We start from the raw sequence: 27401 nt of genomic DNA, 5'->3' as shown, positions 1-27401 counted from the left end.
GGTGAAATATTTTGCAAATTTCAAACAACGAGTAGCTGTCACCTCAGACTTGTGGACTGCAGGCCAGCAAAAGAAATGCTACATGGTTGTTACAGCCCATTTTATTGATTTGAGGTATGTTTTGTTAAAGCGAAGCTTTTTTGTGTCATTATGAATCTGAACTATTTTGTTAATGATTGTGAAGCTGAACCTGGATGTTTATTGTATATTAGGTTTGCATATGTACCAGCCCCACATAATGGTGAAGTTATTTGTCAAGCTTTGCACGAATGTCTTCTTGATTGGAATCTAGAGAGGAAGTTATCCACAGTTACCCTTGACAATTGCACAACTAATGACAAGGCTATTGATATCTTGATAGATGAGTTGGATACTAAATCCCTTGTGTTGGAGGGTAAGTATCTGCATATGTGTTGTTGGGCACATATCCTTAATCTGATTGTGAAAGATGGAATGAGTGTCATGGAGAAAGGTATTGCTAGAGTCCGCGATAGTGTTGCATTTTAGCAGGCCACACCTAAAAGGCACGAGAAATTTGAAAAGATGGCACACACTCTAAACATTGACTATTCTAGAAGGTTGCTTTTGGATTGCAAGACTAGGTGGAATTCAACATATAAAATTATATCCATTGCATTACTATACACTGATGTGTTCGAGAAACTAAGAACACGTGAGCTCCTATTCAACTGTTGCTCAACCGTAGAAGATTGGAAATTTGCAAAAGAACTTTGTGATAGGCTACAAGTTTTTTTTTTGAGATCACTGAACTATTCTCAGGGACTAAATATGTTACCACAAATCTGTTCTTCCCCAAAATATCTTCTATTCGTCTAGCAATACGAAAATGGTCTACTAGTGAGCATGTTCCTTTGCAAAAGATGTCCGGGGAAATGAAGACGAAGTTTGAGAAGTATTGGAAAGAAGTGTGTGGTATTATGTCTCTGGCAACAGTCCTCGATCCAAGATATAAGCTTCATATGTTGCAAGCTTTGTTTGGCTCTCTCTATGGGTTTGAACATGCAACTACAGAAGTGGAGAAAATTAGAAAGGTAATGGGTGATTTGTTGCTAGGATATCAAGCATCAGATGGTGGTGTGGGTACCTCGGAGTCACAGGTAGGTAGGAGTGTTTCGACCCAAGGTGGTGTTGCAGTAGATGAAATGGATAATATATTTAAACAATATATTGTACCTTCTGTGGGATGATGTATTCTGGAATTTGAAAATGCAAGTCATCCATTTCAAGTAATTTTCTTCCCTCTTTTTTATCATTATAGTAAACATTTTGATGGTTACATTCTGTTTTTAGTCACCGCCTTCTATTGCATCCGATAATATTTGAAACACACCCTTATTCAATACATCGTTGCTTGAAAATTTTACTCCTTGTTAAAGTGGTGCATCGGGTAATATTTGCTCCAGCTCCGCCCCTACGCTAGGCGGCACCCTCCGACTACTCTGTCCACCCATCAATCCTTTACCCTAGTTTTCTCTACGCGGAATGGGACGTGATCTCTGCAAATTGAGATGCAAAGATTGAAGGAAATATGCCCTAGAGGCAATAATAAAGTTGTTATTTATATTTACTTATATCATGATAAATGTTTATTATTCATGCTAGAATTGTATTAACCGGAAACTTAGTACATGTGTGAATACATAGACAAACAGAGTGTCACTAGTATGCCTCTACTTGACTAGCTCGTTGAATCAAAGATGGTTAAGTTTCCTAGCCATAGACATGAGTTGTCATTTGATTAACGGGATCACATCATTAGAGAATGATGTGATTGACTTGACCCATTCCGTTAGCTTAGCACTTGATCATTTATGTTGCTATTGCTTTCTTCATGACTTATACATGTTCCTATGACTATGAGATTATGCAACTCCCGAATACTAGAGGAACAATTAGTGTGCTACCAAACGTCACAACATAACTGGGTGATTATAAAGGTGCTCTACAGGTGTCTCCGATGGTACTTGTTGAGTTGGCATAGATCAAGATTAGGATTTGTCACTCCAATTGTCGGAGAGGTATCTTTGGGCCCTCTCGGTAATGCACATCACTATAAGCCTTGCATGCAATGTGACTAATGAGTTAGTTGCAGGATGATACATTATGGAACGAGTAAAGAGACTTGTCGGTAACGAGATTGAACTAGGTATTGAGATACCAACGATCGAATCTCGGGCAAGTAACATGCCGATGACAAAGGAAACAACTTATGTTGTTATGCGGTTTGACCGTTAAAGATCTTCATAGAATATGTAGGAACCAATATGAGCATCCAGGTTCCGCTATTGGTTATTGACCGGAGATGAGTCTTGGTCATGTCTACATAGTTCTCGAACCCATAGGGTCCGCACGCTTAACGTTCTGTGACGATCGGTATTATGAGTTTATGTGTTTTGATGTACCGAAGGTTGTTTGAAGTCCCGGATGTGATCACGGACATGTTGAGGAGTCTCAAAATGGTCGAGACATAAAGAACGATATATTGGATGGCTATGTTTGGACATCGGAATGGTTCCGGGTGAGTTTGGGCATTTACCGGAGTACCGGGAGGTTACCGGAACCCCCGGGGAGTGTATGGGCCTTATTGGGCCTTAGTGGGAGAGAGAAGGAGGCGACCTAGGAGGGGGCGCCCCCCCCCCAAGCCCAATCCGAATTGGGAGGGGGGCCGGCCCCCCTTTCCTTCCTCCCTCTCTCCTCCTTCCACTACTAGAAAAAAGGTTGTTAGTGGCGCACCTATTTTGGCTATTAATGACGCACTATAGGTGCGCCACTATTATCACGCCACTACTAATAAATATTAATGGCGCACCACCTGGTGCGCCATTACTATCCCAGACACTAATGGGGCAGCTAAAGTGCGACATTACTAGGCCCAGAAGTGCGCCACTGCTGTTACTCCAAGGGGCCATGTGTACCGTGTGCTCTGGGTTACTAATGGCACACTTTTAGATAATGTGCCACTGGTGTGTTTATTTTTGTGCGCCACTAAAGTGCAATATGGTGCGCCACTACTATGAATATTAGGATTTTTTTTGCTTTTCTGATATTTGCACAGGTTACAAAATACATTACAGCACAGAATATAAACATCACAACATATAAACAGCAGATTTATCGAATACAATAGAAGATTAGTCTCCGAATACAATTCATCATATTAGTCTCCGAATTCAAAATATCGAATAAAGTTAGAACATTACAAGTCTCGAGACCGCGAGTAGCGAGTTTGTCTTCACATTACAAGTCGATATCTAAACTACCATCGCATAGAAGAGGGTTGCGGTCACAATGAGCATCATCGCGATGAAACTGATATTCATCTGGTTCCTCCTCCGCTCCCTCCTCTCTCCCGCTAGATAGCGCGCGTATCTAGCTTCCGCCTCTGCCCTAGTGGTGTACCCTTTGTAACTGTTACCGCTGAAACGGTGAACCTGTCTCCGACACTCCTCCCAGTCGTCATAGACTTCGAGAACCTCACCCTTGTACACGACATACGACGACATCTCTATGCACTAGACAAACAAAACGTTAGTAGCAATTCACAGATAATGTATAAGCAATATATAAGTATGCAACGAAAGGATCAAAAGAGAAAAGCAACACATTAATAGCATGATTCATGGTCCTACTAATAAATAGCATCGATTACATATAAGTTGAACGACTATCCAAACTAAAGAGACATACAAGTTCATTAAAGTCGACTCGACTCAGGGACCGGAGCATGGATGAAGCCGCCGTCTTTCGTGATGGTCATGAATGTGCGGTCGTTGTCAGCCTGCATTTGTAGCGTTGTTTCTATTTCACTATTGGACGGTTGATATTTGAGGTAGAACTGCCCCGAGGTACGAAGGGCATCTTGATAGATGATTTCCACAAACTCCGACTGGATGTGAAAGAATTCTTATCTGATGTCCTCGTCCTGGATTGCCGACAAGCATGCAACCCAATCTTTAAGATTAGTTGGTAGCATAAGGTGATTATGGTCATGTACGATCGCTCGCATGTGATGGAGGGTGTAGTAGGCATCCTTCTGACTGCTAGGTGGCTGCTTGACGCAAGGGAACGCTGTTACGTTGGTGAACACGTGCTTGCTGTACCTACAAATTGGCCTCCTGAAGGTGCCTCCAGATTTGGCATATCCGGGGAGAGCATCATCAAGAACTTTCTTGATATTTGTGTAGTCTTTCTTCGACTGGCGGTCCGAGTCGAAATACGTGGCCATGGAATATTTCGGGCTTAAGAGGATGAGTGTGCAATGTGTGTCACTGCACAAAACACGGAATGTTAGAAAAAAAGAATGAACGAAATCTAAGAAATCATATGTTACGGGGCGGTGAGGGGATGACTTACTCAGAAAAGTAAGGCACGAGGAAGTTATCCTTATCTGGGTTCGCCAGAATGACGCCTTCAAGGTATGAACTCATGACTTGTCGGTCCCCAGCACTGCCCAAGATCTTGGCACGCATGTAGAAGGGGTCGACTATCACAATGTCCGGGGTCTTGTCTCTAATGATCCACATCTCCATACTGAGCGAAAATAGCCGAATGAAGGTGTAGTGCAGCGGATGAAGGTTAAACATAGCGAAGATGTCATCAAACTGTAGGACGGTCATACGCCCGATGGTGCTATCGACAAAGCCCTTGCCCTCTGGCACCTTGGCCATGAAAACTGGGTATGCCACATCATTCTCGGAGAGACGCCACTTCTCCATAGAAAGAACACTGTCATGCAGACTCTGCATAGCACCGGTTGCAGCACTGAGTAGATTAGTCGGTAGCATCGGCCTACCCGCCACATGCACCCTCCTCGAGATATCCTTAGGTATTGGTGGCCCGTCCTGAGCACGGATTGTACTCGATGTCGGCTGGCTTGCACCCTTGTTATTTTTTCTTTTCTGTCCCTTCTGCTTCTTCTGCTGTAATGGGATCGAGTTCTACTCAGAGACCACCTTCTTGAGTGTGTTGGGGCTGATAATATTCCGCACCTCGGCTATTTGAGTCTCGGTGAAGGCGGTAGCTGGAGGCGTCTCCTAAGAACTGAATGCCAGACGACGCCTGTTGCAATTGGGTTTCTTCGCGGTACCAGCAAGATCGCGATCGTCTTTTCCAGGGTTGTTGGGTTCTTGAGAAGGAGGCCCCAAGAATTCGTCATTGTACCCATGTTCGTTCATGTACTTATCAATGTTGGAAAATGTACCATCGTCGTCGTCCGGATCCTGTGCCATATGCATGTCCGGATCAGCTGACGGCGGTAGCGTTGCGGCGGTCTTGCCATGGCTTGGCGCCGGCATGACTGGCGGTGTTGTCTGTGGGGTGGTGTCCCCCGCCCCCAAACGAATCTGGCTCTTCGGCCAAAGCATGGACCAGTTTAAGCAGGCGCTGAGGGTCATCACATCATCTTCGTCAGCCCCAGGGGTCGATACGGAGGTAACAAGTCGTCGCAGCCCCGCATCACCCGAACCAGTTGAACCCTATACGCGGTAGGTGGCATCGGATTACCGTGGAACACGCGGTTGCCCGGTTCAACGATTTTGGCCTTGGCGACAGCAATCAACTCGCCGTCCATGAAGTGCAGGAGAGTGCATGGAACGTTGGCGGCACCCTGCGAAAACATGTAGGGCGTCAGGGATGCCCAATCAAAGGCAAGGAGATGAAGTCATCGACCGAGGCTTAGTTACCGTGATGGCGTCGAGCTCGGCTAATGTTGAGGCACCGCCAACGGCGGGCGTGCAAGTGACGGAGGGGCCACTTGCTGCCGAGGTGCCGGCCGGCGTATTCTTCCCACACCCGGGTGCATTAAGCGCCAATGCCGGCGCCGACGCCGGAGACACCAATGCCGCCTTCGCTGGAGACACCAATGTCGGCGCGTTGTGCGAGTTGCTGCCCGTGAAGCTGGGAATCAGGGGCGGGCCCTGTTGGCCGCCCGCAATCCACCCCCGCAGACCCTCAAGCAAGGTAGGCATAATGGCGGTGATCGTCGCTCCCACTTGGTCTCGCACTTGCTCTTGGACTATCTCAGGAATCCGCGCCTCTTGTGCCTTGAGTTCTTTAACCTCGCGCTCCTAGCTTTCCGAGCTGGTCTTTTTCTCCTTTCACCCAGCCTTATAGTATTCCGACCATTTCGTGGACAAGCCTTTGCCGGCGACACGACCAGCTGACGATGGCTTACTGAACTTATCCTTGTGTTTCATTACGTTCAACGCCCTATTTAAAGTGTTGTCCCAAGGGGCAGATGGGTAGCTCTGAGACCCCGCGCTACTGCTTACAGTTTCCTGCGGAAGGAACATGAACCATTTAGAAATTTGGCTTCATTAATTAGAATGCAACCATATGGAGCTAATTACGCGGGGGTGTATTCCTTACCAGAACAAGCTCAAGCGCCTTCACCTTCAGATCCGTGGTAAGCTCCTTTGTTATCGGGTCCACCTTGTACTGGGCCCTGACATAGTTCATGGTCTGCTTTTCATGGTATTTATCGAAGAGGGGCGATAGGCCTTGCTCGGCACGCTCCGCGTCCTCCTTGTCCCATATATGTTCCACCACTCTGTAACTGCCGGGACCGAGTTTGTGGACCCCTAAGTTCAAGTCCCGCATATCTCTCCCCCACTGACTTGATTCCGTGAATGCATTGCTCTCGCACTTGATCTTGAACTCCAGGTAGTCAGCTTCGCAGATTGAAGGATTTGTCTCCTTGATCTTCTCATAACTATCACCACTTAGAATCCTTCTCTTCACCGCGGCTCTCCAAGTAGCCAGGCCGTGCTCATCTTCGTGAGGGCAGCACTGTTCACTTTATTCCCTAAGAGGCGTGTGTTTGTGAAGTCACCGGGGAACTTGTATCGTTCGTGCAGCTTCGTAAAGAGGAGGTTGCGTTCGCTCGGTCACGGTGCCTTAGGTTCTCGGTGTTGATCGAGACGGTGCCCCAGAGAATGCACCCGAGTTGTCCCGCGTACCCACTGACTAATTCTTTGGGCGTCGTTGGATGCCCACTGGAGGACACTTCAGTAAATTCCTCCTTGATGGTGCCGAGCACGTTCGGGCGCCGGTCCCTTCGTTGCCTCTTCGGTTGGCTGCCATCTGTGCGTTTGCTGCCATCATCAGTGCTGGCACCCCCGGCGACACCATCAGTGGTGTCATCCCCGATGCCACTAGGGGTTGTGTAGTCGGGATTGGTGTCTTTCGCGGCGTCCTCATAGCGGTGAGGTTCTTCCTCCATCTCCTAGGACAGCTCCCAGAATGACTTGCCCGAACCGCCGGCCTCATCGTTGTCGGCCATGTTCGCTCTAAATAGGAAAAAAAGGCTACTAGAGTTATTGGATGAGATCAGGGTAGTATCTATTCTTCTCAGATTTAGAGGAATATTTCCGTTTCGGTTGAGAATCGGGCACCTTCTAGGTCAAGAAAATTGGGCATGACCTTTGCTAATTTTCTTGACCTAGGAGTGCCCCATTCTCAACCGAAACATAAATTAATCAACATTTCAGGAGAAAGGGGTAACTATTTGTCCCTGCACAAAATAATGAACTAAAGGAGCCTCAGTTCAGTTGTAGCTGGCACGTAGCTACAACCTATGCCATACAATCCCCCAAAGGGAAGACAGGAGAATATTCAGCAGGAAATAACAACATCATTTTTTAGTACTTCATATCTCATGAAAGCAAATAGTGGTAACAAGATCAATTATGTATTGTTGCAGCAAAGATGCGGGTAATAGATTGAATTCTCTAAACAAAATTGATATTTTTGTAAGTAAATAGCTTTCACCCTAACAAACGAATGGAACCAGTGACAAGGACACCACATGATGGGCCATTCTGGTGTCGCAATTGCCAAAAAGGGATGATCTCATGGCACTACTTCTTATGCAAATGGTACTGGTAGTTCTACTACATCTTCCACTATGTGACCAAATGTACAGATTCGGAATATCGATGTTGCTGTAGAGATTCAGAATATCAATGTTGCTGCAAAAATCGGCATTCACTATGAACATGCATATCAAATAGAAAAAACTTAAAACATGGACATTAAGCTCCTAAAACCGGTCTGGGTGCGCTTAATCATTCTGTAGCAACACTATAGCAGCAGTTCGGGATTTTTTTTATGCCTATAACACTGTAACACTATAGCAGCACTACAAACACTATAGAAGCAGATTTGGATGGAACAATTATGGTTGCAAGTCAGCGGCTCACCGAGCGGATGAGAAAATGGGAAAATCCCAGTCAGAGATGTGACCGGCACTGGAAAATGCCTCGCTGCCGCGTGCTGGAGATGTGGCCGCGGCGCAATAGAAACCCTTCCCACGATGCTCCCACAGCAGCTCGCAAGGACGGCTCGCAACAGCTCGCGGTGGTCAGATCCGGAGAGCAGTATCATCGATGAGGTCGAGCGAGAGCTCCTGCGGTTCGGTTGCACAACGGCGGTGACCTATGGGAAAGAGAGAAGTGAGGTGGCGACCTATGGCGGATAACATGGGAAATGAGATGAAGGAAAGGAGAGCCGGCTGGAGCGCGCGCGTGGCGGTGTACCTCGAGGCGGCAGAGACTGCAGGTGCTGCTTGCCGGTGATGAAGATGAGGCGGCACACGGGATCTGACGCGCGAGAGGAGCACGGGTGCCTCCGCTGTGCTCACGCGAGTGGGAGAAACCCTCCGAGTGGAGAAGAAGGAGGGGTTGGTGGAGAAGAAGGCGTCGGAGATGCGGCAGCGCAGTGGGTCGGGGCGGCGCAGTGGGTCTGGGCGGAGGCGCAGGTAGGGGCGGCGGCGTAGGTAGGGGCGGCGGCACAGTGGGTCGGGGCGGCGGCGTAGGTAGGGGCAGCGGCGCAGTGGGTCGAGGTGGCGGCACAGGTCGGGGGCAGCAGGTCGAGGGCTGAGAGAGGTATGAGATTGAGGATTGGGGATTGGGGATTTTAGTGGGGAGGGTTAGCAATGGCGCACCTTTTAGGGGTGCGCCATAAAAAGATGGTATATCAATGGCGCACCTTTTAGGGGTGCGCCAGAAACACCGTGATAGCAATGGCGCACCTTCTCCTGGTCCGCCATTACTAACCTTTTTTATTTTTAGTTGCATGCAATAATTTAAGATTTGAGATAAAAGAAAAGGAAAATGCAAATGGAGTGATAAAACCATTGTGCAAAGATTTAGAATTAGATGACATGGTTGAAATCAAGTGATACATGTAATAATTTAGTTGCATGTAATAATTGAGCTTGCCACTGACACACACACGCGGACGACACGTCGTGATTCGATCTTAGCTATCTTTTCACAATCTTCTTGCCCTTCTTTCTCGTGGTTGAATAATTTAGCCCCTGGAACCCCTTGAATTGATCTTCTCTTGAACGGACGTCCTTTAGGTAGGGTGGTCCTGCTTCTTCTTGTGGTGTATGGTACTTCATCGTCGTCGTCATCTTCCATCTTCGGGTCGCCGTACTTGTCGAAGTCTTGCTCATTGGCGACTCCATCCATTCTGATGATGTTCCTTTTGCCTCTCCTCACGACAACACGACTGGGATTTGACGGGTCGGTAATGAAGAAGCATTAGTCCACTTGGGAAGCCAGTACCAATGGCTCATTTTTCGCGGTGACGTTTGCACCTGCGGTCTTGGATTTGGCTTTGGGTATAACCATGGTGGTGAAATACCGGTCTTATTTTAGGACGCTCTTGGCCCATCTGACACGGAACATCAGGACCTTCTCTCCAGCGTAGCTCGGCTCCCAGATCTCCTCGATCCTTCCGTAGTATCTGTCCTTGTCGTTACCGGTGTAGGATTCCATCGTTACCCGGAGTTCTGATAATCGCTCTTCATATCCTTTTCCTCGGTGTAGAATGTGTAGCCGTTGATATCGTACGCCTCATAGATCATCAGGTTGTGCTCGGCGCCCTGTGACAAGGCGAATATGAGTTTTTCTTCCGCGAAAGAATCCTCATGTAAAGGGTACGACAGAAGCTTGTCCTTAAACCAATGCGTGAAACATGAGTTGTGCTCTTTGATTATATCTCTTTCCATCCTCTGTTGGCCTCGGTCATTGTACGTCTTCTCAATGAAGGTTTTGTGCTCTACCACCCAAGGATCGACCACGTCTATGTGTTGTAGTGCGACTAGGTTTGCTCTTTCAAAGTCGGCAAGTCGACCCTTGAAGTCGGCATGCATTTCGCGGCGACCCTCGCGGTGACCCTATCCAGCGAGCCTGCCGAGGTGCCTGTTGACGGGCAGACCAACGGGGTTCTCGATGCCTAGATAATTCGTGCAGTAGGAGATGCACTCTTCGGTCAGAAAGCCCTTGGCTATGCTTCCAACTGGATGTGCCCTGTTGCGAACGTATCCTTTGATGACACCATTCATCCTTTCGAACGGCATCATGCTGTGCAGGAACGTCGGCCCGAGTTGGATGATATCCTCCATGATATGGACCAGCAGATGCACCATAACGTCAAAGAATGTCGGCGGGAAGTACATTTCAAGCTCGCATAGTATCACCATGATCTCTTCCAGTAGCCTTCTGAGTTGCCTCACCCAACGGACTTCCGAGAGATGACGTCGAAAAAGTTGCATAGGCCAAATAGCATTTCACGGATGTGCGCGTCCATGATCCCATGGATTGCAACTGGAAGTATCTGCGTCATCAGCACGTGACAGTCGTGAGACTTCATCCTGCTGAACTTCTGCTTCGCTGACTCTAGGTATCTGCTTATCTTCCCCGCGTAACCGTAAGGAAGTTCTACTCCTACAAGGCAGGTGAAAAACTGCTCGATCTCCTTCCGACTTAGAGTGAAGCACGCGGGAGGGCAGTCATATTCGATCTTCTTGGCCTTTTTGCCTTTGCGACGACTTTCCGTGTCCTTCGCCTCATCATCATCATCATTAGGGTGTTTTGCATGAAGCTCCTCCCTGATGCCCATTGATTGCAAGTTTGCCCTTACTTTCGGCCCATCTTTGTTCCTCTCTGGCATGTTGAGCAGGGTACCAAGCAGACTCTCGCACATGTTTTTCGTGATATGCATGGCATCAAGGCTGTGAGGCACACGGAGGATCTTCCAGTACGGCAAGTCTCAAAAAATAGACCTCGTTTTCCATACCTTCAGCGGCGGCTCTGGCGCCTTTCACTTCTTTCCCGGCGGTGGGCACTCTTTCCAATTTTTCAACAACTCGTCTATTTCCTCGCCGCTCCTCGTACGCGGGGGTCTTCGGGGTTCGGTTTCACCATCGAACAGATCCTTGCGTTTTCTCCATGAGTCATCGTCGCTAAGCCACCTTCGATGTCCCATGAAAACGGTTTTCAAAGACCCGAGAATTCTATCTAGCTAGCGATACGTTGTGTCATCCATGCACCTGACGCATGCACAAAATCTGTGGACCACCTGCCCCGCGACATATCCATAACCGAGATAGTCGTGCACTGTCGTGAGCAGTGCGGCTCTCATAGGGAATGTCGTTCGCTGGTTGTTTCGGCCCTTTCAGCAGCCCCAGATACAGATTGATGTCGTTCGCTGGTTGTTTCGGCCCTTCAATTAGCATACCCATGTGAATGTACTTCCTCTTCATGCACATCTAGGGGGGAAGGTTGTACATCCACACAAACACAGGCCAGGTGCTATGTGTGCTTCTTTGGCTGCCAAACGGATTAACTCCATCGGTGCTCGCGCCCAGCACGATGTTCCTTGGATCGTCCCCAAATTCTGGTTGTTCGAAGATCAACGCTTGCCACTGGCTCGCATCCTTAGGGTGACTCAGCATCTTGTCTTTTTTATTTATCTCCGGATCATTTCCGTCATCTTCTCGCTTCTTCTCCTTCCTATCCGCGTGCCAATGCAGGAGCTTTGCTAGCTTAGGGTCCGTGAAATACCACTGCAGACGAGGAGTGATCGGAAAGTACCACACCACTTTTCGAGGAGCTTTCTTCCTCTTCTTGTATTGAGTGACGCCGCACACCGGACATATGGTAGACTCCGCGTGCTCGTCCCGATAAATGATGCAATCGCTCATGCACACATGGTATTTCATGTGCGGTAAATCTAGAGGACACACAATTTTCTTCGCCTCCTCGAAACTGGTCGGGCACTTGTTCCCCTTGGGAAGACGTTCGTGCCAAAATGACATGTTCTCCTCGAAGCATGCGTCGGTCATTTTGTGTTTTACCTTCATCTCTAGAGCCATGAGCGTTACTTTCATGTGGGTATCCTCGGGCCTGCATCCTTCATACAATGGAGTAACCGCGTCTATCTCCAGTTGATCCAGCTTGGCTTTCTCTCGGGCGGCAGCTCTTGCGTTACACGTCTGCTTGAGAAGCAGCTCTTGAATATGAGGGTCCTGCACCCAGCCCATCGATGGTCCATCGTTGTCTGCTCCGACATCTTCATCTTCATGATCATGCCCTTCATCTTGATCTTCCTCATCATCATGTCCGGCATCTTCTACATGATGACTGTGTCCTGCATCTACTTCGTGATCGTGTCTTGGAGATTCTTCGTCTTCTTGCCCGCCCTCGCCGCTATTGTCTTGCTGCCCTTCCTTATTTCTTGCCCGGCCCCCATGTACGACTTCATAATCATCTTCATCACCTTGCCACCGATAGCCATCCATGAAACCACACACGAGTAGGTGGTCCCGCACCTGTCTGGAATCCGGGTCCATAAGGCTCTTCAGCTTGCATCTTCGACACGAGCATCTTATCTTCATCTCGTTCTTTTGAAGCATCTCGGCCTTCGCGAAGCTCAAAAACCTATTCACGATGCCTTCGGTCATCATGCGGACCATGGTCGCCTGCGGGGTAGAGCAAAACGATATTTTAGAACCAAAAAAAATTGGCATGACTTTGCCTAAAAATAGGACCAAAAAGAATGCATAGTGCCAAATTCTCGCCGAAACGGAAATGAATCAACATTTTGGCAAAATATTGGCAACTATCGCATTTCAAATATCGGTACCCGCAAACACAAACATATGCAACAGCACAAACATACGTAGATCTAGGCCATAAAAAGTGTGTACGTTGTTGGAGGGGGGAAAAGTAGATCTAGAACATAAAGAAAGCTTTCCCCTTACTTACCTATCAAAAAAAGAAATTTAACCACTTAATTTGAGTGAATCTATGGTGCAAATGAGGTAATGAGGAGGAGGCAGTCGGGACCAAGCTTGGTAGAGGTGGAGAGAATGAAGTGGAAAAAGTGAGTGTGGTAAGTGGCTGTCAAAAATATCTAGCTGCTCTCCGGTTACCAATGGCGCACCTCCTAAGAATGCGCCATTGGTAACCAGGGTTACTAATGGCGCACCTGGTGTGTGGTGCGCCATTACTAGTTTTGAAAAAAAAATGTTAGTAGTGGCGCACCGTGGGTGCGATGCGCCATTAACTAGTAATGGCGCACTATCCCCTGGTGCGTCACTGCTAAGTCTGGAAAGGGTGTGGGGCCAGGACAAAACTAGTAATGGCGCACCACAAACCAGGTGCGCCATTAGTAATATGGCCAATAATGGCGCATCTATATCTGGTGCGCCACTCGTATATAGAAGTGGTGCACCACGTACATGGTGCGTCATTAATGTCCATATTAGCTATAGCCGTTTTTCTAGTAGTGTTCCTTCCTCTCCTACTCCTACTTGGAAGGGGGGAATCCTACTCCGGGTGGGAGTAGGACTCCCCTAGGGCGCGCCATAGAGAGGGCCGACCCTCCCCCTCCTCCACTCCTTTATATACGGGGGGAGGGGGCACCTCATAGAGACACAAGTTGATCATTGATTTCTTAGCCGTGTGTGGTGCCCCCCTCCATCATAATCCACCTTGGTCATATCGTTGCAGTGTTTAGGCGAAGCCATGCTCTGGTAATTTCATCATCACCATCATCACGCCGTCGTGCTGACGAAGCTCTCCATCGACACTCAGCTGGATCGAGAGTTCGTGGGACTTCACTGAGCCGAACGTGTGCAGACCGTGGAGGTGCCGTACTTTCGGTACTAGGATTGATCGGATCGTAAAGACATACGACTACATCAACCGCATTGTCATTACGCTTCCGCTTACAGTCTACGAGGGTACGTGGACTACACTCTCCCCTCTCGTTGCTATACATCATCAAGATTTTATGTGTGTGCAGAATTTTTTTTTTTGAAATTAATGCATTCTCAACAAAGATGACAAACACACCAGGACTCACTTCCTTCACCCTGTGAGCTAGTATTTCTAGTCTCCGTACTGTCACTGACGGTGCCGCCACCATTCGCTTTTATCACAACTGCAAAGCTGGCGGCCGGTGTAATTCGGCCTGATCCTGGATCGATTTGTTTGTTCCAATCCATCTCATTCACGAAAGCCAATAATCTCCTCACGCATGCACATACATACTGCCCATGAAACCATTTCCCATGGCTGCGAACCAACCTCTGATTGAGATGGTTAGGTGGATAATGATATTCCCAACCCACCAGGATTCAGATTCTGGTGTTCGCATTTAACCTGGATTTATTTCAGGAATTCCGGCGATACGCTTTCAGTGGGAGGAGACGTTTTCATCGACTACGAGACGTCTACAGTGACTTCGTAAAATCTCAAAATGATATGCCGGCTCAGTCTCTCGAAGGTGCTCATAGGAATAGAATGTGCGTATATGCGTTCATAGGGGTGACTATATGCGTGTTTATATGAACGCTTGCGTCTGTACTATGTTAAAAAAAACCATTTCCCATGGCCTGCATCTCCTGCCCATCTGCGCACAGCGTCCCTCGCGGCAGGAGGATTACATACGTACGCCAACCAACCAGCTCGGTCATCAGCCTTTTTTTTTTCTTTTTTTCTGAGGATACGGTCATCGGCCTTCTAATAGCAAGTTTTCGATGCCGCTGCTGCCCAAGTTGACCTGTGCCCCGTGCATTCTTTGTAAGGCTTACTCTCTCCGTCCGCGAATAAGTGTACTTCTAGCTTTTGTTTTAGATCAAAATTTAAAAATTTTGATCAATTTTATAGGGGAAAGTATTAGCATTTATGACACTAAATTAATATCACTAGATCTATTTTAAAATGTACTTTCATAATATACCAATTTCATGTCATATATTTTATTACTCTTTTATATATAGTTGGTCAAACTTTTAAAACTTTGACTTAAGACAAAAGCTAAAAATACACTTATTCGCGGACGGAGGGAGTATCTACCTACGCCTCCCTTTTTTTAGCAGAATACGCCTCCCTGTTTCGAATCTCAGGCCCGCGAAGCTGCGAGGAACATGTTAGCCACCACACCAACTGTGTGCTAATGACAAGTCAACAGCAGCATCATATTTACTGTAGTGTACAGATTTTTTCAATTATTGCACACATTTTAGGAAACACGAACATTTTCTTTTGGAAAATTTAACATTTCGAAATGGTATTTGAATTATACAAAAAGAATTAGAATTAGAAGCAGTTTTTGAAAGTTTCAGAACATTTTTCATAAACAAGAACAAATTTGTAAACACAATTTTTTGAATTACGAACATTTTTACAAATGTTTCGAACATTTTCTGAAAAAGTGAACAAATTTTGAAATACATAATGTTGTTGAAAGAGTGAACAAATATGTGAACCGAACAATTTTGAAATGTTCAAACAATTTTTGAATACTTGCACATATTTTGTAAAACCAGACAATTTTACAAATTCCAAACCTTTTCCTAAATACGAACAAATTTTAGAAATCCTGAACAATTTTTGATAAAGTGAATAATTTTCAATATGCTGAACATTTTTTTAAACGTGAACAAAAGCCGAAAATTCTGAAAAACTTTTGGAAAAATGAATAATATTCATAATTCCGAAGGTTTTATAAAACACGAAGAAAATTCGAAATTCCTGAACATTTTTGGACAATTATTTTTTCAAAAATTCTGAACATTTTTAAAAACATCAACAAAATTTGAAAGTCCTTAATACCCAATCGACGCATCCGGCCGAAACCCTTACCGCTATATAAAACCGCATCGTTCCTGCTCTCCCGCCGCCGCCTCCCGCTCCAACCAAGCCAATACCCAGCGGCCTCTCTCGAGAAGATCTGGCCGCCGGAACTCCACCGGCCGCCTCCCTTCCCGCGCCTCGCCAAGCTCCTCCGTCCGCTTAGCCTTCGTAAGTTCCAATTCCTCCGTCCGCTTCGCGTTCGTAAGTTCCAATCTCACGTTTCCAGATCAACGGCTCCTTCTCGGATTATTAGGGTTCTGGTAGGAGGTAGTCCCGATCTGTAGGTTTCGTGGATTGAAACATTATATTAGGGTTACTTAAGTTATTGCTCGGGATCGTCTTCTTCTCGGATTATTAGGGTTCCTATCTGGTGGTAGGCGGTGTCAAGTCCTGATCTGTAGGGTTTCGTTGATTGAAACATTATATTAGGGTTACTTCGGTTATTGCTCAGGATCTACTGTAGTTTAATTTGATGTACTTGTCTGGTTAGTTATGGAACTGCAGAAGTTTTGATTTGTATGTATCTATTGAATGATAGGAAGGTGCTGATTATGCTCCAACAAACCAATGAGTTTGCTGATGTATCATTTTTTTTCATGTTCCTCAGATAGCTTAATGGAAGAAACATCTAAAGCTGGTGGTACTGGGAAGTATGCGTTTGCATACAATAATGCTATCTATTCTGATAAGATCCTACGTCTGAAAGTTGATCCCTCCCTGCCTGCTCTGTCAGATTCCAGAAAAAAAGCACGTTTAGGTATGTCATCTCCGCTGTTTCTGGAAATATGTTTCTGTTCAAATATGTTGTTGGTTTGCTGCAGCTACTTATGTTTACGTTTATGTCATTTCAATGCAGAAAATGGTGCCTCGACCTCCTCTCAGCTGACATTGTCTGTCAAGGTTGGCATAATCTATGTAAATTTGATTTTTGCTCTGTGTTTATTTTTAAGTCAAATCTATCCTTTATTGCTGTTGACTATGGTGATAGGCTGATCACTTTGCGATTTCATGTTTCTGCAAACGATATGTACTGTTCAACCGCAAATAATTTTGAATTTGAATTTCTACTTTTTATAATTTAGATGAGGAGTATAATGCACTATTATTTATTCTTGGTTATTATGTGCGCTCTTGCTATGTTAGGTTTATATTTGCTGCTAACTTATGTTGCACCTGACAGGATGGTGTGAAAGATATCCGTGTTAGCTCCATTATCCTAGCTGCCGAAAGTCACTACTTTATCAAGGTATAGGCCATTATCACAGTCATATGATTTCATTTTTGCTCATGTGCTTATTTTCCATCTTGCTTACAGCTTTTGTCTTTTCAGCTTTTTACAAATGGAATGAAAGAGACAGGAAATGAAGTTGTTCTTGTGAACTTACATTCAGAAGGTTATTCAATTTACTAATACTAGGAAACATGCCCGTGCGTTGCTACGGGGTAGAGGGGCAGTGTTTGAAGAGAGGGGTGCATGGAGGACTTTCGTCGAGTGCATTTTCTCGACTTGGAAGCAAATTCTCCAAGAGTTCAGTTACTAATCCAAAGGATTTTTGAAGTAAGGGTGCACAAGATGTTTTTGCCTGACTTCTATATGATATTGTACATTAGACCGTCAATATATAGTGACAATGCATATCTCACCTGTAAATTAATCATTGTGCTGATAATAAAAAATCACAGACACAACACTTACGTTGAGTTACTGATATCACACAATGATAATGTCGTATACTTCGCCTAGCGTCTAAGGATGTTGTGTGTGTGCTAACCATGCAGTCCTAGTCGTATAGATGTATTAACTTCCTGTTCTGTGATGATATATGCATGATTCTTCATCGCAATTGAATCTTTGTTTAGTGTGTTGCGCCTCAATTCACGGTTAGCTATAATTTGCTCTATTCTAGGTTTTTTTGTCCTGGTTGCATATTTGTGTATTTCTACCTTTCCCATGCGCACTTTTTTATCTTCTGTGTTGGCTTAACGTTTGCATATTTCTTCTTCCCTTGTGTGTATTTTAATGTTTGGGATATCGCTTATCGTGAACTTATCGATCGACCCATGATAAGGGGTAAATCGGCTAGTTTATCGACATATCGACCGATTTATCGCTATATCGGCTCATTTATCAGCCGATTTATCTTATCGGCCAGACACCGGTAAGCGATAAACCGGGCGATTTATCGGAATGTCGGAAGATATCTTGAACAGTGATTCTTTTGGCAACTGGGTTGAATCTTTAATTCTTTTGTTTGGTTCATACGCTTCATGATGCTTTTTTTGTTTTTCTTCACTGGTCGTTCATACATACTGCTCTATATTTTTTTCTTTTTTATTCGTTGGGATCCATGACTCGAGATTGTCATCCAAATTGCTTGCCTGCATGAGAGTTTTGTATACTATATGAAGATGATGTTGATTAAATATCGAATATAAAATTTGCATCATAAATAGAGCATATGTAGCTACTTATAAATAAATATAATTATGTTGAACATAAGCATGAGAATGTATGTGCTGTTTCCATGCTAGACTATTGATCAAGTTTTTCCTTGAAGCAATTTAGAAAGCAAAAAATGATACTAAAGTAAGAGCACTTCTATATTCATCATGTTTTTTGTCTGACTACAGTACAACATTATAGAGCGTTTTGTCGATGCCTAGTGACTAAGCATACCACACTGATAGATTAACCATTGCAATGATATCAGAAAATAAAAATATCATATATGCATCTCTTTCAAAGTAATTTTATCTGATTCTTTTTTCTTCATAGCATCAATGTTCGGGTCGAAAGGATGTATAAGCTGGTTGCCTCGTTCCTCCATACCACCTTCAACATAACCATCTTCAGGGATTTCTCTAGAAAACAACTTCTTCAGGGACATCAAGCATGGCATATTCTTCCTGATTTGGAATAACAACTTTATTGAGAACAATTGAAGACTTTGTAGCCATGATATGTAATTGCCTATGTTTTGCGCCTATGTTTTATTATGCACTTGTATAAATCGGAATCAGTGGCTAGAGATAATTTATGTATTTATTTCATTGGACGTCTAGGCATATACTCCCTCCGTCCGAAAATACTTGTCTCGGAAATGGTTGTATCTAGACTTATTTTAGTTATAGATACATCCATTTTATCCATTTATAGGACAAGTATTTCCGGACGGAGGGAGTATGTTTCAGTCGTGTGTGTCCTGATCTATGCAGTCAGTCAAAAACAGAAACAAATGCAAATCTTCAATAAGGAAAAAAAAGTAAAACCAAACCCGGCATGTGTACGTTGATACAGAAAAGTAATCAGATGTGCACGCCCAGAATCGAACGATTTGATGGCTAATTTAGTCCTATTTCGGCGAGTGCTCCCGTGTCCACTCAAGCCTGCTCGGGTGTCCTATATCCAGCTGTAGACAAAGTAGCCATCTCGAGCAGGCGACGCATGTCGTCTGGCCCCACGGCACCGCTATTCTCATCCTCGTCCTCGTCTCAGCCGCTCACCGCTAACCTCCAACCTTATCGTTTCAGCAGTTATCGTCCTCTTCTCTCCCCCATCCCCGATTCCTTTCCTATCTTCTCTCCCCATCTCTCTGAAACTACCACGCAGCACCCTCCCTCCCTCAACGGCCGCTGCTGTTGCTAGCCCCCCTCCCACCGTGCAGCGCAGCGCGATCCAGAGCAGATCGAGGCCACCAACAAGCCTCCGTCCTCCTCCGCTCAGCACCCGATCCACCTCCCGTGTACTCGCGCACGCAGCCCCATAACACTCTCCTTCTCCCTGCTTTCTCCTTCTTCCTCTCAATTCTTTCTTTTCCCCTTCCCAGGTCATGCACGGAGCATGCAGGGAGCCTGGCGGCTGGAGTTCGCCGGCCGTTGGCGCCCTCCTCCCCTACGACCGGCACATCCACCCTCTAGCTCACCTCCTCGCGCTGATGGCCGGCTCGCCACCGGCGAGCAGCACCAACAGCAGGACCGCCGCCGCACCTCACCGCTCTCTTCTCTCTCCCTCTGGCCTTCCATCTCCTTTCTCCCGTCCTCCCTTTTCTCTCCCGCTCATCTCTCACTTCTCTCGCAGGCACCCAACGCATGGCGTGCCTCGCCCCATTCCTGGGCTCGGGCGGCGCATACGCCCGCCGCGACGCATCTCCTGCCTTGGCTTCTGCGGAGTCAGCGCCGGCGGCAAGCGGCGGGGCATTCACGGCGGTTCAGTGGAGGCAGGGTGTTTTTTGCAAAAAACGAAACGTTATCCAGATTTAAGTAGGACCATGGGTTAATTCCTAAGAAACAGGGGGACTTTTTTGCAAAATGACCAATGACGGACGAGCAGAAGCGATCGCTGGTTTATTAGTAGGGAAAGATTGTCTATTATAAATTGGTTTACTTACAGTTGTGTATTGAATTTCAATCTTAATTTTGTTTCCTGCCATCTTTAATATTTTTCAGAGTTGGAGCCTTTTGAGGAAATTATTCATTTCATCTACAAGGACATGTTTTTCAATAAGACTGATCCACAAAGGTTACTTGATATTGTGGTCACTGCTGATAAGTTTGAGGTGATTGGAGCAATCAAGCACTGTAAAACTCTGATGCTGCAGTCCCCGCTGACTCTTGAAATTGCCCTTCTTTATTTGGAGTTCACTTCTGAGAAGGTAGAACTGAATGAAATTCTTGGTCCTGTTCATACTGCTTGTGCTGATTTTGTGGCCAATACATACAAAGATCTGTTAAGGTATTTAACCTCCATATCCGGATCTCTTGATTTAATTAACTGAGATGCTCTCTTATTACTCATGAGATTGGTATTTATCTCTTGTGGCGGGTTCTTAGTTATGACATTTTCATATTTATGTGTTAGGTTAGGTTTGGTAATGTTGGTGTGGAAACACTCTGTTAGTGTTAATTCTTATGCTCTTATTTTTCATTTCAGACTCTGTTGTAGCACCTTTTTAAAAGGTTTCATTGCCATGTTTGTGAACTTAAGGCTCATCGAACATGAATTGTTAGATGTTCTTATGATATGTTTTGTAGCCTTGGGCCTCCTGTCATCAAACATCTTTGTGGCATTTACAGATTCTTGTCAGGTTCAACTCGGGTTCAGTAGATAATATTTGATGTGAATAGCGTTTATCTGTGATCCACATAGAAATTTTATACAAAAAGCTTGAGAAAATGAATGTAAGGATAGTTAGTTTTATTCAGATATATTTGATCTGAAGCTATACTTGTGGTAAATAAGATGATGTAATCTCTTTGGTACGGAGGGAGTATTATGGGACGGAGGGTGTGTTATTACTTTGTTCTCAATCTTTGTATCTTTGTTCTGTATTGGGTGAGGTTTTGTAAGATCAAATGAGTGTTCCACATTCTTTTTTTTATATAAAGTAATACTCCCTCCATTTATCTGTATACCCTGTGCTCCATTTTTAGTTTATTGTTTGAAATCATTAGCTGCTAACAATTTGGTATAACCAGGCTTAGATTAGAAAGTCAACAAACATTACATGATAGTAACAGTATGAGCATTGGTTGCCTTTTCTTTGTTGTTTCTTCTTCATGCTTAGTGATTTCTTGTATTTGCACACATTACCTCTGATCTTTATCAGTAGCCATTAGTTCTGATCTTTCTCTTGGTTTTCAGTCATGAGGAAGCCGTGCTCCAGTTGCGGCTCTCCGCTATGATTTCCATCTTTAAGAGCAGTGCTCTTATTCTTCCCAACGAAGACTATGCATTTACCTTTTTGCTGAAATGGCTGGAGAAAGAGTACTCTGATAAGGAAGAGAGAAAGGATGTGTTTCAGAGAATCGTGGTTTCTCTTATCCGGTTCACGCACCTGTCTGAAGAAGCTCTGCTTGATTTTACCTCTTGTAATCTAGTTTCGAGTCCTGTTGACGCGATCAATATTGTATCTAATGCAATGCATTTCAAGGCTACTTCATCTCGAAGAATTGCTTACTGGAGGTATGAGCAGCGTGATTATCTTGTGAGGCCCGTCTCATTATCTTATCTTATGCCAGCTCCACATCCTGAGGTTGTGGCATACATGGATATATCACTGGGTCGCTGCTCTAGGATGACTTCTCCTGGGAAAACAAATGCTTACTCTGAAGCTTTTGCCTTTGGTGGATTGACCCTAAACATGGTCGCTACGTGTTTGACGCTGATACTAATACTCCCAATTCACTTGGTTTGTTTTTATGTGCCCAAACCGAGCAGCCAGCCATCCTGAGTGTCACATTCTCTGTGAGGACACACGACCAAATGGGGCGTATGTTGACTGTATCTCGTTTGAACACACATTTACAACAGGCATCCCCTTTGGAGTAAATGATCTGTATCTGACCCAATGGGATGAATTGATGGACCCCAACTGTATTTTTGTCATTAAAGGCCATTTGCACATTAGAATGCGCATTTCTGCTCTCCAGCCATAGGGTTCAGGTATTGCTTTAGGCTAATCCCATTTTGCTGTATTGTTAATCATTTGAAGATAAAGCTCAAGTATGCTCGTTCTTCAGGTAAGGAGGTCTCCAGCATCAGTCTTCAGGCCAAGTAGCTCGTCCATGTTTTAGCGTGTCCTTCAGACCTGACCTGTGGTAATCTGTCTGTGATTCTGATGACTGTTAAGTCTGGAAGCCAAGGAGCTTTGCATATCATGTTGTTTAGCCTGCCCTTCAGACCTGACCTGTGGTAATCTGTCTGTGATTCTGATGAGTTAAGTTTGGAAGTTTTAGCCTGTCCTTCAGACCTGACCTGTGGTAATCTGTCTTGCAAGGAGCTGGTCTTGCATATCATGTTGTTTAGCCTGTCCTTCAGACCTGACCTGTGGTAATCTGTCTGTGATTCTGATGAGTTAAGTTTGGAAGTTTTAGAACTTTCTATGCTAAGTATGGTCAGTAGTATGATGAACAGAGCACTAGATGCCCTAATCTACTCCTATGCTAAGTGTCTTCAAGATCATGTTTTTTTGGATATGTTATTCGTGTACCCATAGCATCCTTAACATTGTGCGACGAAGTAGTAATAAAACAGGAGAACGACCTCTGTAGGAGAAAGGTGGGGTGGGGAGAATGGATTTGTGAAAGGAGGGGTTGAAAACCATAGAAGAATCCCACTTAAATGTATGGAATTTAGGTAATTAAGTACTACGGTTGTTTGCATGCTAACCAAAAATGTCTAATCGTCTACATTTAAACTGGTCAGATGAACAAACTCCAAAATGAACACGATGATATTTCTTGGATATCAACATAGTCACTGTTATAGATTTGGCAGCCAAGGACATAAATTTGAAGAACTGAGGCTAGCCAAGGAGAATACCTCACTAGAATTTGTTCCGGCAGGCCACATAGGAATTTGTTCCAGCATAGAAATTTGTAGAACTGAGGCTCAGGCAAGGAGTAGAATAATGCTACTTGAGGATTCAGATTTTATACAATGGCCACTTGAGGATGGCATCCAAAACTAGGATAAGATGACCGGGAACGCTGATAGCAGGATTGTACGCCTAGGAGTCGGCATCACTGCTTGAAGCCCTGCAAACAAAGATCTATTCAGTAACCTGCAGCATTTCAAACAACCACAACAGTGAACCACGTCAAGGTTTGGTTTAACTCACATTATCATGCCCACGAGGATCCCTAATTTGCTCTGACACCTCCCTCATTTGTTTAACTGTCGAGTGAGAAGCAAAAATTACCAGTTTAATGTTAGCGCAAATAAGGCATTAAAATCAGACCCACATATTCAAATAATGTGTAACTGGTGATGCCACAACAAAGAAATATAAGAGCGTTTAAATGAAACACAAACGACGCGTTTGGTTCGGCAATTTTCGACCGTCTTCCGATTACACCGCTTAGCGAATACGTTACCAGCGTTTGGTACGGGCTGGGCTGGTTTCAATCGCTGCGTAATCCGATACACCGCTTCATAAAGCCCAAAACGGGATGTACCCCGCGGAAACCGAAAACGCTCGATCGAAGCCCTCCTCCGCTCGTCAGTCTCGCCTCCACCAGGACTCTCTCTCTCTCTCTCTCTCTCTTCGGCAGCCTGGTTTTCCCCTTCTCTACCGCGAGCAGCGACGCCGTCTGGACCCCCTCCCCCCTTCCCTGCCACGAGCAGTGACGCCACCTCCCCCCTTCCCCCCACGAGCAGTGACGCCACCTCCCCCCATCCCTACCACGAGCGGCAGCACCGGCAGGACCTCCCTCTGTTCTGTCATGACTCACGAGTTCACTAGCAGCAACTCTGGTCGGACCTTCCCATTCTCCGTCGCTAGCAGCCACGCTTGCCACCGACGTCTCCCGATCCCATCGCGAGCAGCCATGCTGGCCGGACTTCCCCCTTCTATGTTGCAAGCAAGCATGCAGGTCGGGCCTCTCCCTTCTCCTGCTTCTTTTCTGGACGCTCTGGTTTGGAGAATCAACCCTTTGTTGAACCAAACACATCAAGTAATCACCCAATTGTTAGATATTTGTACATCATGTGTAATGGGATTATTATTGTAACTCTCCTGTAATTGTGGATCGCACCATGCCAGGGCCTGCGTGCCTATTTTGTAGGGCATGAGTGCTCTCCTTCCTTGTATAAGTGTTGTACTTTGTATTTGAGGTAATCAAGGTAACAATTATTCTCTCCAACTTGGTATCAAACACCAGGACCTCCTCATGGCCTCGCCGCCCTCCTCCGCGAACACCAGCGCCACCACCTCGCCGGGCTCCCTCTCCTCCACGGCGCCCGCCGCTGACACCACCGCGGCCTCCTCTCCCTCCTTCGTCTTCGGTATGAACTCACCTGACACCTCCGCATCTTCTGGATCGCGCTTCGCCCCTCTCTTCTCCTCCACCGCTCCAGCGCCCCCTCCGGCATCCACCCCGGCATCTCTCCTCCCCATCTACCGTGACCACATCACCAACCACATAAAATTCCTCCTCAACCTTGCTGACCACAACTATCATAAGTGGAAGTCTTTCTTCCTCATGGTCCTCGTTCGCTACGGCGTCACTCATCTCATCGAGCATCCCCCGCCGCCCAACGCCGATGCCGCCTACCTAGAGCTTGATGCTCATGTTGCCCTTTGGATCTACGCCACTCTCTCTGACGCCATGGTGGATCATGTCGTCAGCGCCGCCACCACGTTTGCCATCTGGACAAAGATCCGTGATTACTTCCTCTCCAACCGTGCTGCCCGGTTCATGATCCTCAACAGGCAATATCACAACCTCAAGCAGGGCGATCTCTCTGTCTAGGAGTACGCACGTCGCATGAAACTCCTTACCGATGGCCTTGCCGACATTGAGCACGCCGTCATCGAGGTTGATCTCACCACCAAGTTCCTTCACGGCCTTGACAAATGCCTCGACACCATCCGTGTGGTTCTCGGCGATCAGGGCCTGCCGTTCGACGTCGTGCTCTCCCGCGTCACCCTGGCCGAGGAGTCCATGGCGCAACGCTCTGCTGAGGAAAGCGCCTCGGTGTTTGCCCTCCACAACGGGGGCTCTTCTACGAGCAGCAGCTCGAGCACCGGTGGTTCACGCGGGGACCGCTCCGGTGATCGTGGCCATGAGCACCCCACGGGCCCCTCGCCGCATCCCCCTGCCCGTGGCCGCGGCGACCGCCAAGGCGATGGTAGAGACCGCGGGCGTGGGCGTGGTTGTGGGCGCGACGGCCGCGGCCGCGGCGACTACAACGGGCGTGGGCAGTCTGCGGCTCCTCCCAGTCCCATGGCGCCCTTCACCGGCTACTTCGCGCCCTATGGGATGGCTCTCCCCTCTCCGCGCTCCGGCTGGGTGCCCCCCAACGCGGCGGGCGTCCTCGGGCCGCGCCCGGGCTCGCATGCGCATGCCTACCCCGTCCAGCACACGGCTGCCCCGCCTCCCGCCGCCCACTACTCGCCGGCGATGTACTACCCTCCCCCGCCACCCTCATGGGACCACTTCGCCATGCTGAACGCCGCCTACAGTCACGGTGGTCACCACGCCACCACCCCATCCAATGAATGGTTCCTCGAGAGCGGCGCCTCCTCCCACATCACCGGCAACCAAGGTATCTTGACCTCGTCTAGTTCTTCTTTAAATCATTCTACTCCATCTTCTATACTTGTTGGCAATGGTCATTCTCTTCCTATTACTGCATCTGGTTCTACTACTCTCGCTCCCTCTTCTTTTAAACATGAATGATGTACTTGTCTCTCCGTCCATCGTTACCAATCTTATATCTGTTAGGCAATTCACTCGTGACAATTTTTGTTCTATTGAGTTTTACCCATTTGGTTTCCTTGTGAAGGACCTACGAACACGGAAGGTGCTCCTGATCTCCACTAGTTTCGATGGCCTATACCCACTCTTCGGCAGCAACTCGCCATGGCCTACTGCCTTCACCGCCACCACTTCCATGTCGGACATATGGCATCACCGGCTTGGGCATCCCGGCGCGCACTCCTTTACTTCATTAGCCAAAGATTTTCTTAGCACTTGCAATAAGCCACCGCACACTCCATGTACTGCTTGTCAGCTGGGTAGACAACCTAGGCTTCCTTTCCTTCCTCTCTAAATAAATCTTATGCTCCCTTTGATTTAATTCATTGCGACTTGTGGACCTCGCCTGTTGTAAGCTTTTCTGGGTTTCAATACTACTTAATTGTTCTTGACGATTACACTCACTTCTCCTGGTCGTTTCCCTTACGTAACAAACTTGACACGTCCACCGTTCTCCAACGTTTCTTTACATTTTTTCATACACAATTTGGCGTAGTGATTAAAAGCATGCAATGTGACAATGGCGGTGAGTTCATCAACTCTTCCCTTCGTGCCTTCTTCTCCTCCAACGGCATTGCCTACCATTTCTCCTGCCCACACACTTCGCCTCAAAATGGAAAATCCGAACGACTCATCCGCACTACCAATGATATCGTCCGCTCCCTTCTTTTCCAAGCCCACCTCACACCACCATTCTGGGTAGAAGCATTACACACAGCCACATACCTTCTCAACCGAAGGCCCTCCCGTGCCATCAATGACTATACGCCATACTACCTTCTCCACGACTCCCATCCCTTGTATGATCATCTCCGCGTGTTTGATTGTTTGTGTTTTCCAAACCTATATGCCACCACCGACCATAAACTATCCTCATGCTCGTCTCGGTGTATTTTCTTGGGCTACCCCCTCGAACACAAGGGATATCGTTGTTACGATCTCACCTCTCGCCGTGTTATAGTTTCCCGGCACGTTATTTTCGACGAAACGGTATTTCCATATACGCCACCCACATGCATGTCACAAACACCCACGTCCACAGACAATCCCAGCATGCGGATCTCACCTACCAGCCCTGTCACCGCGGATCCCGAAACAGATCTCCCCCCGCCAACCGCACCTGGGCCCCACCTGATCCACTCGGATCATGCGCCCCCGCCCCACACGCCGCGTCGCGACTCTCCCACC

At 46.5% G+C, this 27401-nt stretch overlaps 3 protein-coding genes across 6 annotated transcripts in view; 2 read left to right on the top strand and 1 right to left on the bottom strand.

Moving 5' to 3' along the window:
* Positions 1-15977: 15977 nt before the first annotated feature.
* LOC123189757 (uncharacterized) lies at positions 15978-18798 on the top strand. Its single transcript, XM_044602248.1, has 5 exons — positions 15978-16121; positions 16561-16710; positions 16810-16853; positions 17134-17199; positions 17284-18798. The coding sequence occupies exons 2-5, from the start codon at positions 16569-16571 to the stop codon at positions 17362-17364; spliced, it is 333 nt and encodes a 110-aa protein (XP_044458183.1). The 5' UTR covers positions 15978-16121; positions 16561-16568; the 3' UTR covers positions 17365-18798.
* A 660-nt stretch (positions 18799-19458) lies between these two features.
* LOC123189756 (BTB/POZ domain-containing protein At2g46260) lies at positions 19459-22928 on the top strand. Of its 4 annotated transcripts, XR_006495980.1 has the most exons (5): positions 19459-19696; positions 19781-20303; positions 20400-20685; positions 21595-22395; positions 22473-22928. XR_006495980.1 is itself a non-coding variant. In XM_044602247.1 (3 exons), exons 2-3 carry the CDS (start codon positions 20444-20446, stop codon positions 22181-22183), a joined length of 831 nt encoding a protein of 276 aa, XP_044458182.1. In that variant the 5' UTR covers positions 19459-19696; positions 19781-20443; the 3' UTR covers positions 22184-22928. The 4 variants fall into 4 exon arrangements, 1 of the variants encoding a protein (XP_044458182.1); XR_006495978.1 differs by having other exon boundaries at positions 19460-19696; positions 19781-20685; XM_044602247.1 differs by having other exon boundaries at positions 19781-20685; positions 21595-22928.
* A 575-nt stretch (positions 22929-23503) lies between these two features.
* The window catches only part of LOC123191779 (uncharacterized), a 23043-nt gene continuing 19145 nt past the window's right edge, over positions 23504-27401 (bottom strand). The window contains exons 3-4 of the mRNA XM_044604386.1: positions 23573-23628; positions 23504-23515 (exon numbers count right to left, since the gene is read on the bottom strand). Of these exons, the coding sequence (XP_044460321.1) occupies positions 23504-23515; positions 23573-23628 (68 nt within the window). The remainder of the gene's footprint in view (positions 23516-23572; positions 23629-27401) is intronic.

This window comes from Triticum aestivum, chromosome 2A, assembly GCF_018294505.1.
Source record: "Triticum aestivum cultivar Chinese Spring chromosome 2A, IWGSC CS RefSeq v2.1, whole genome shotgun sequence".
NCBI classification, from domain to species: domain Eukaryota; kingdom Viridiplantae; phylum Streptophyta; class Magnoliopsida; order Poales; family Poaceae; genus Triticum; species Triticum aestivum.
Note: the sequence above shows the minus strand (reverse complement) of the source record. Positions and strands in the feature narration are given on the sequence as shown.

What these genes read in the sequence shown, in the direction of transcription:
- LOC123189756 (XM_044602247.1), top strand. Translation starts at nt 20,444, where the DNA reads ATGTTTTTCAATAAGACTGATCCACAAAGGTTACTTGATATTGTGGTC. An exon ending in ACATACAAAGATCTGTTAAG is followed by an intron (nt 20,686 to 21,594) that starts GTATTTAACCTC and finishes CTTGGTTTTCAG; the next exon opens with TCATGAGGAAGCCGTGCTCC.
- LOC123189757 (XM_044602248.1), top strand. Translation starts at nt 16,569, where the DNA reads ATGGAAGAAACATCTAAAGCTGGTGGTACTGGGAAGTATGCGTTTGCA. An exon ending in CAGAAAAAAAGCACGTTTAG is followed by an intron (nt 16,711 to 16,809) that starts GTATGTCATCTC and finishes ATTTCAATGCAG; the next exon opens with AAAATGGTGCCTCGACCTCC. An exon ending in AGCTGACATTGTCTGTCAAG is followed by an intron (nt 16,854 to 17,133) that starts GTTGGCATAATC and finishes TGCACCTGACAG; the next exon opens with GATGGTGTGAAAGATATCCG.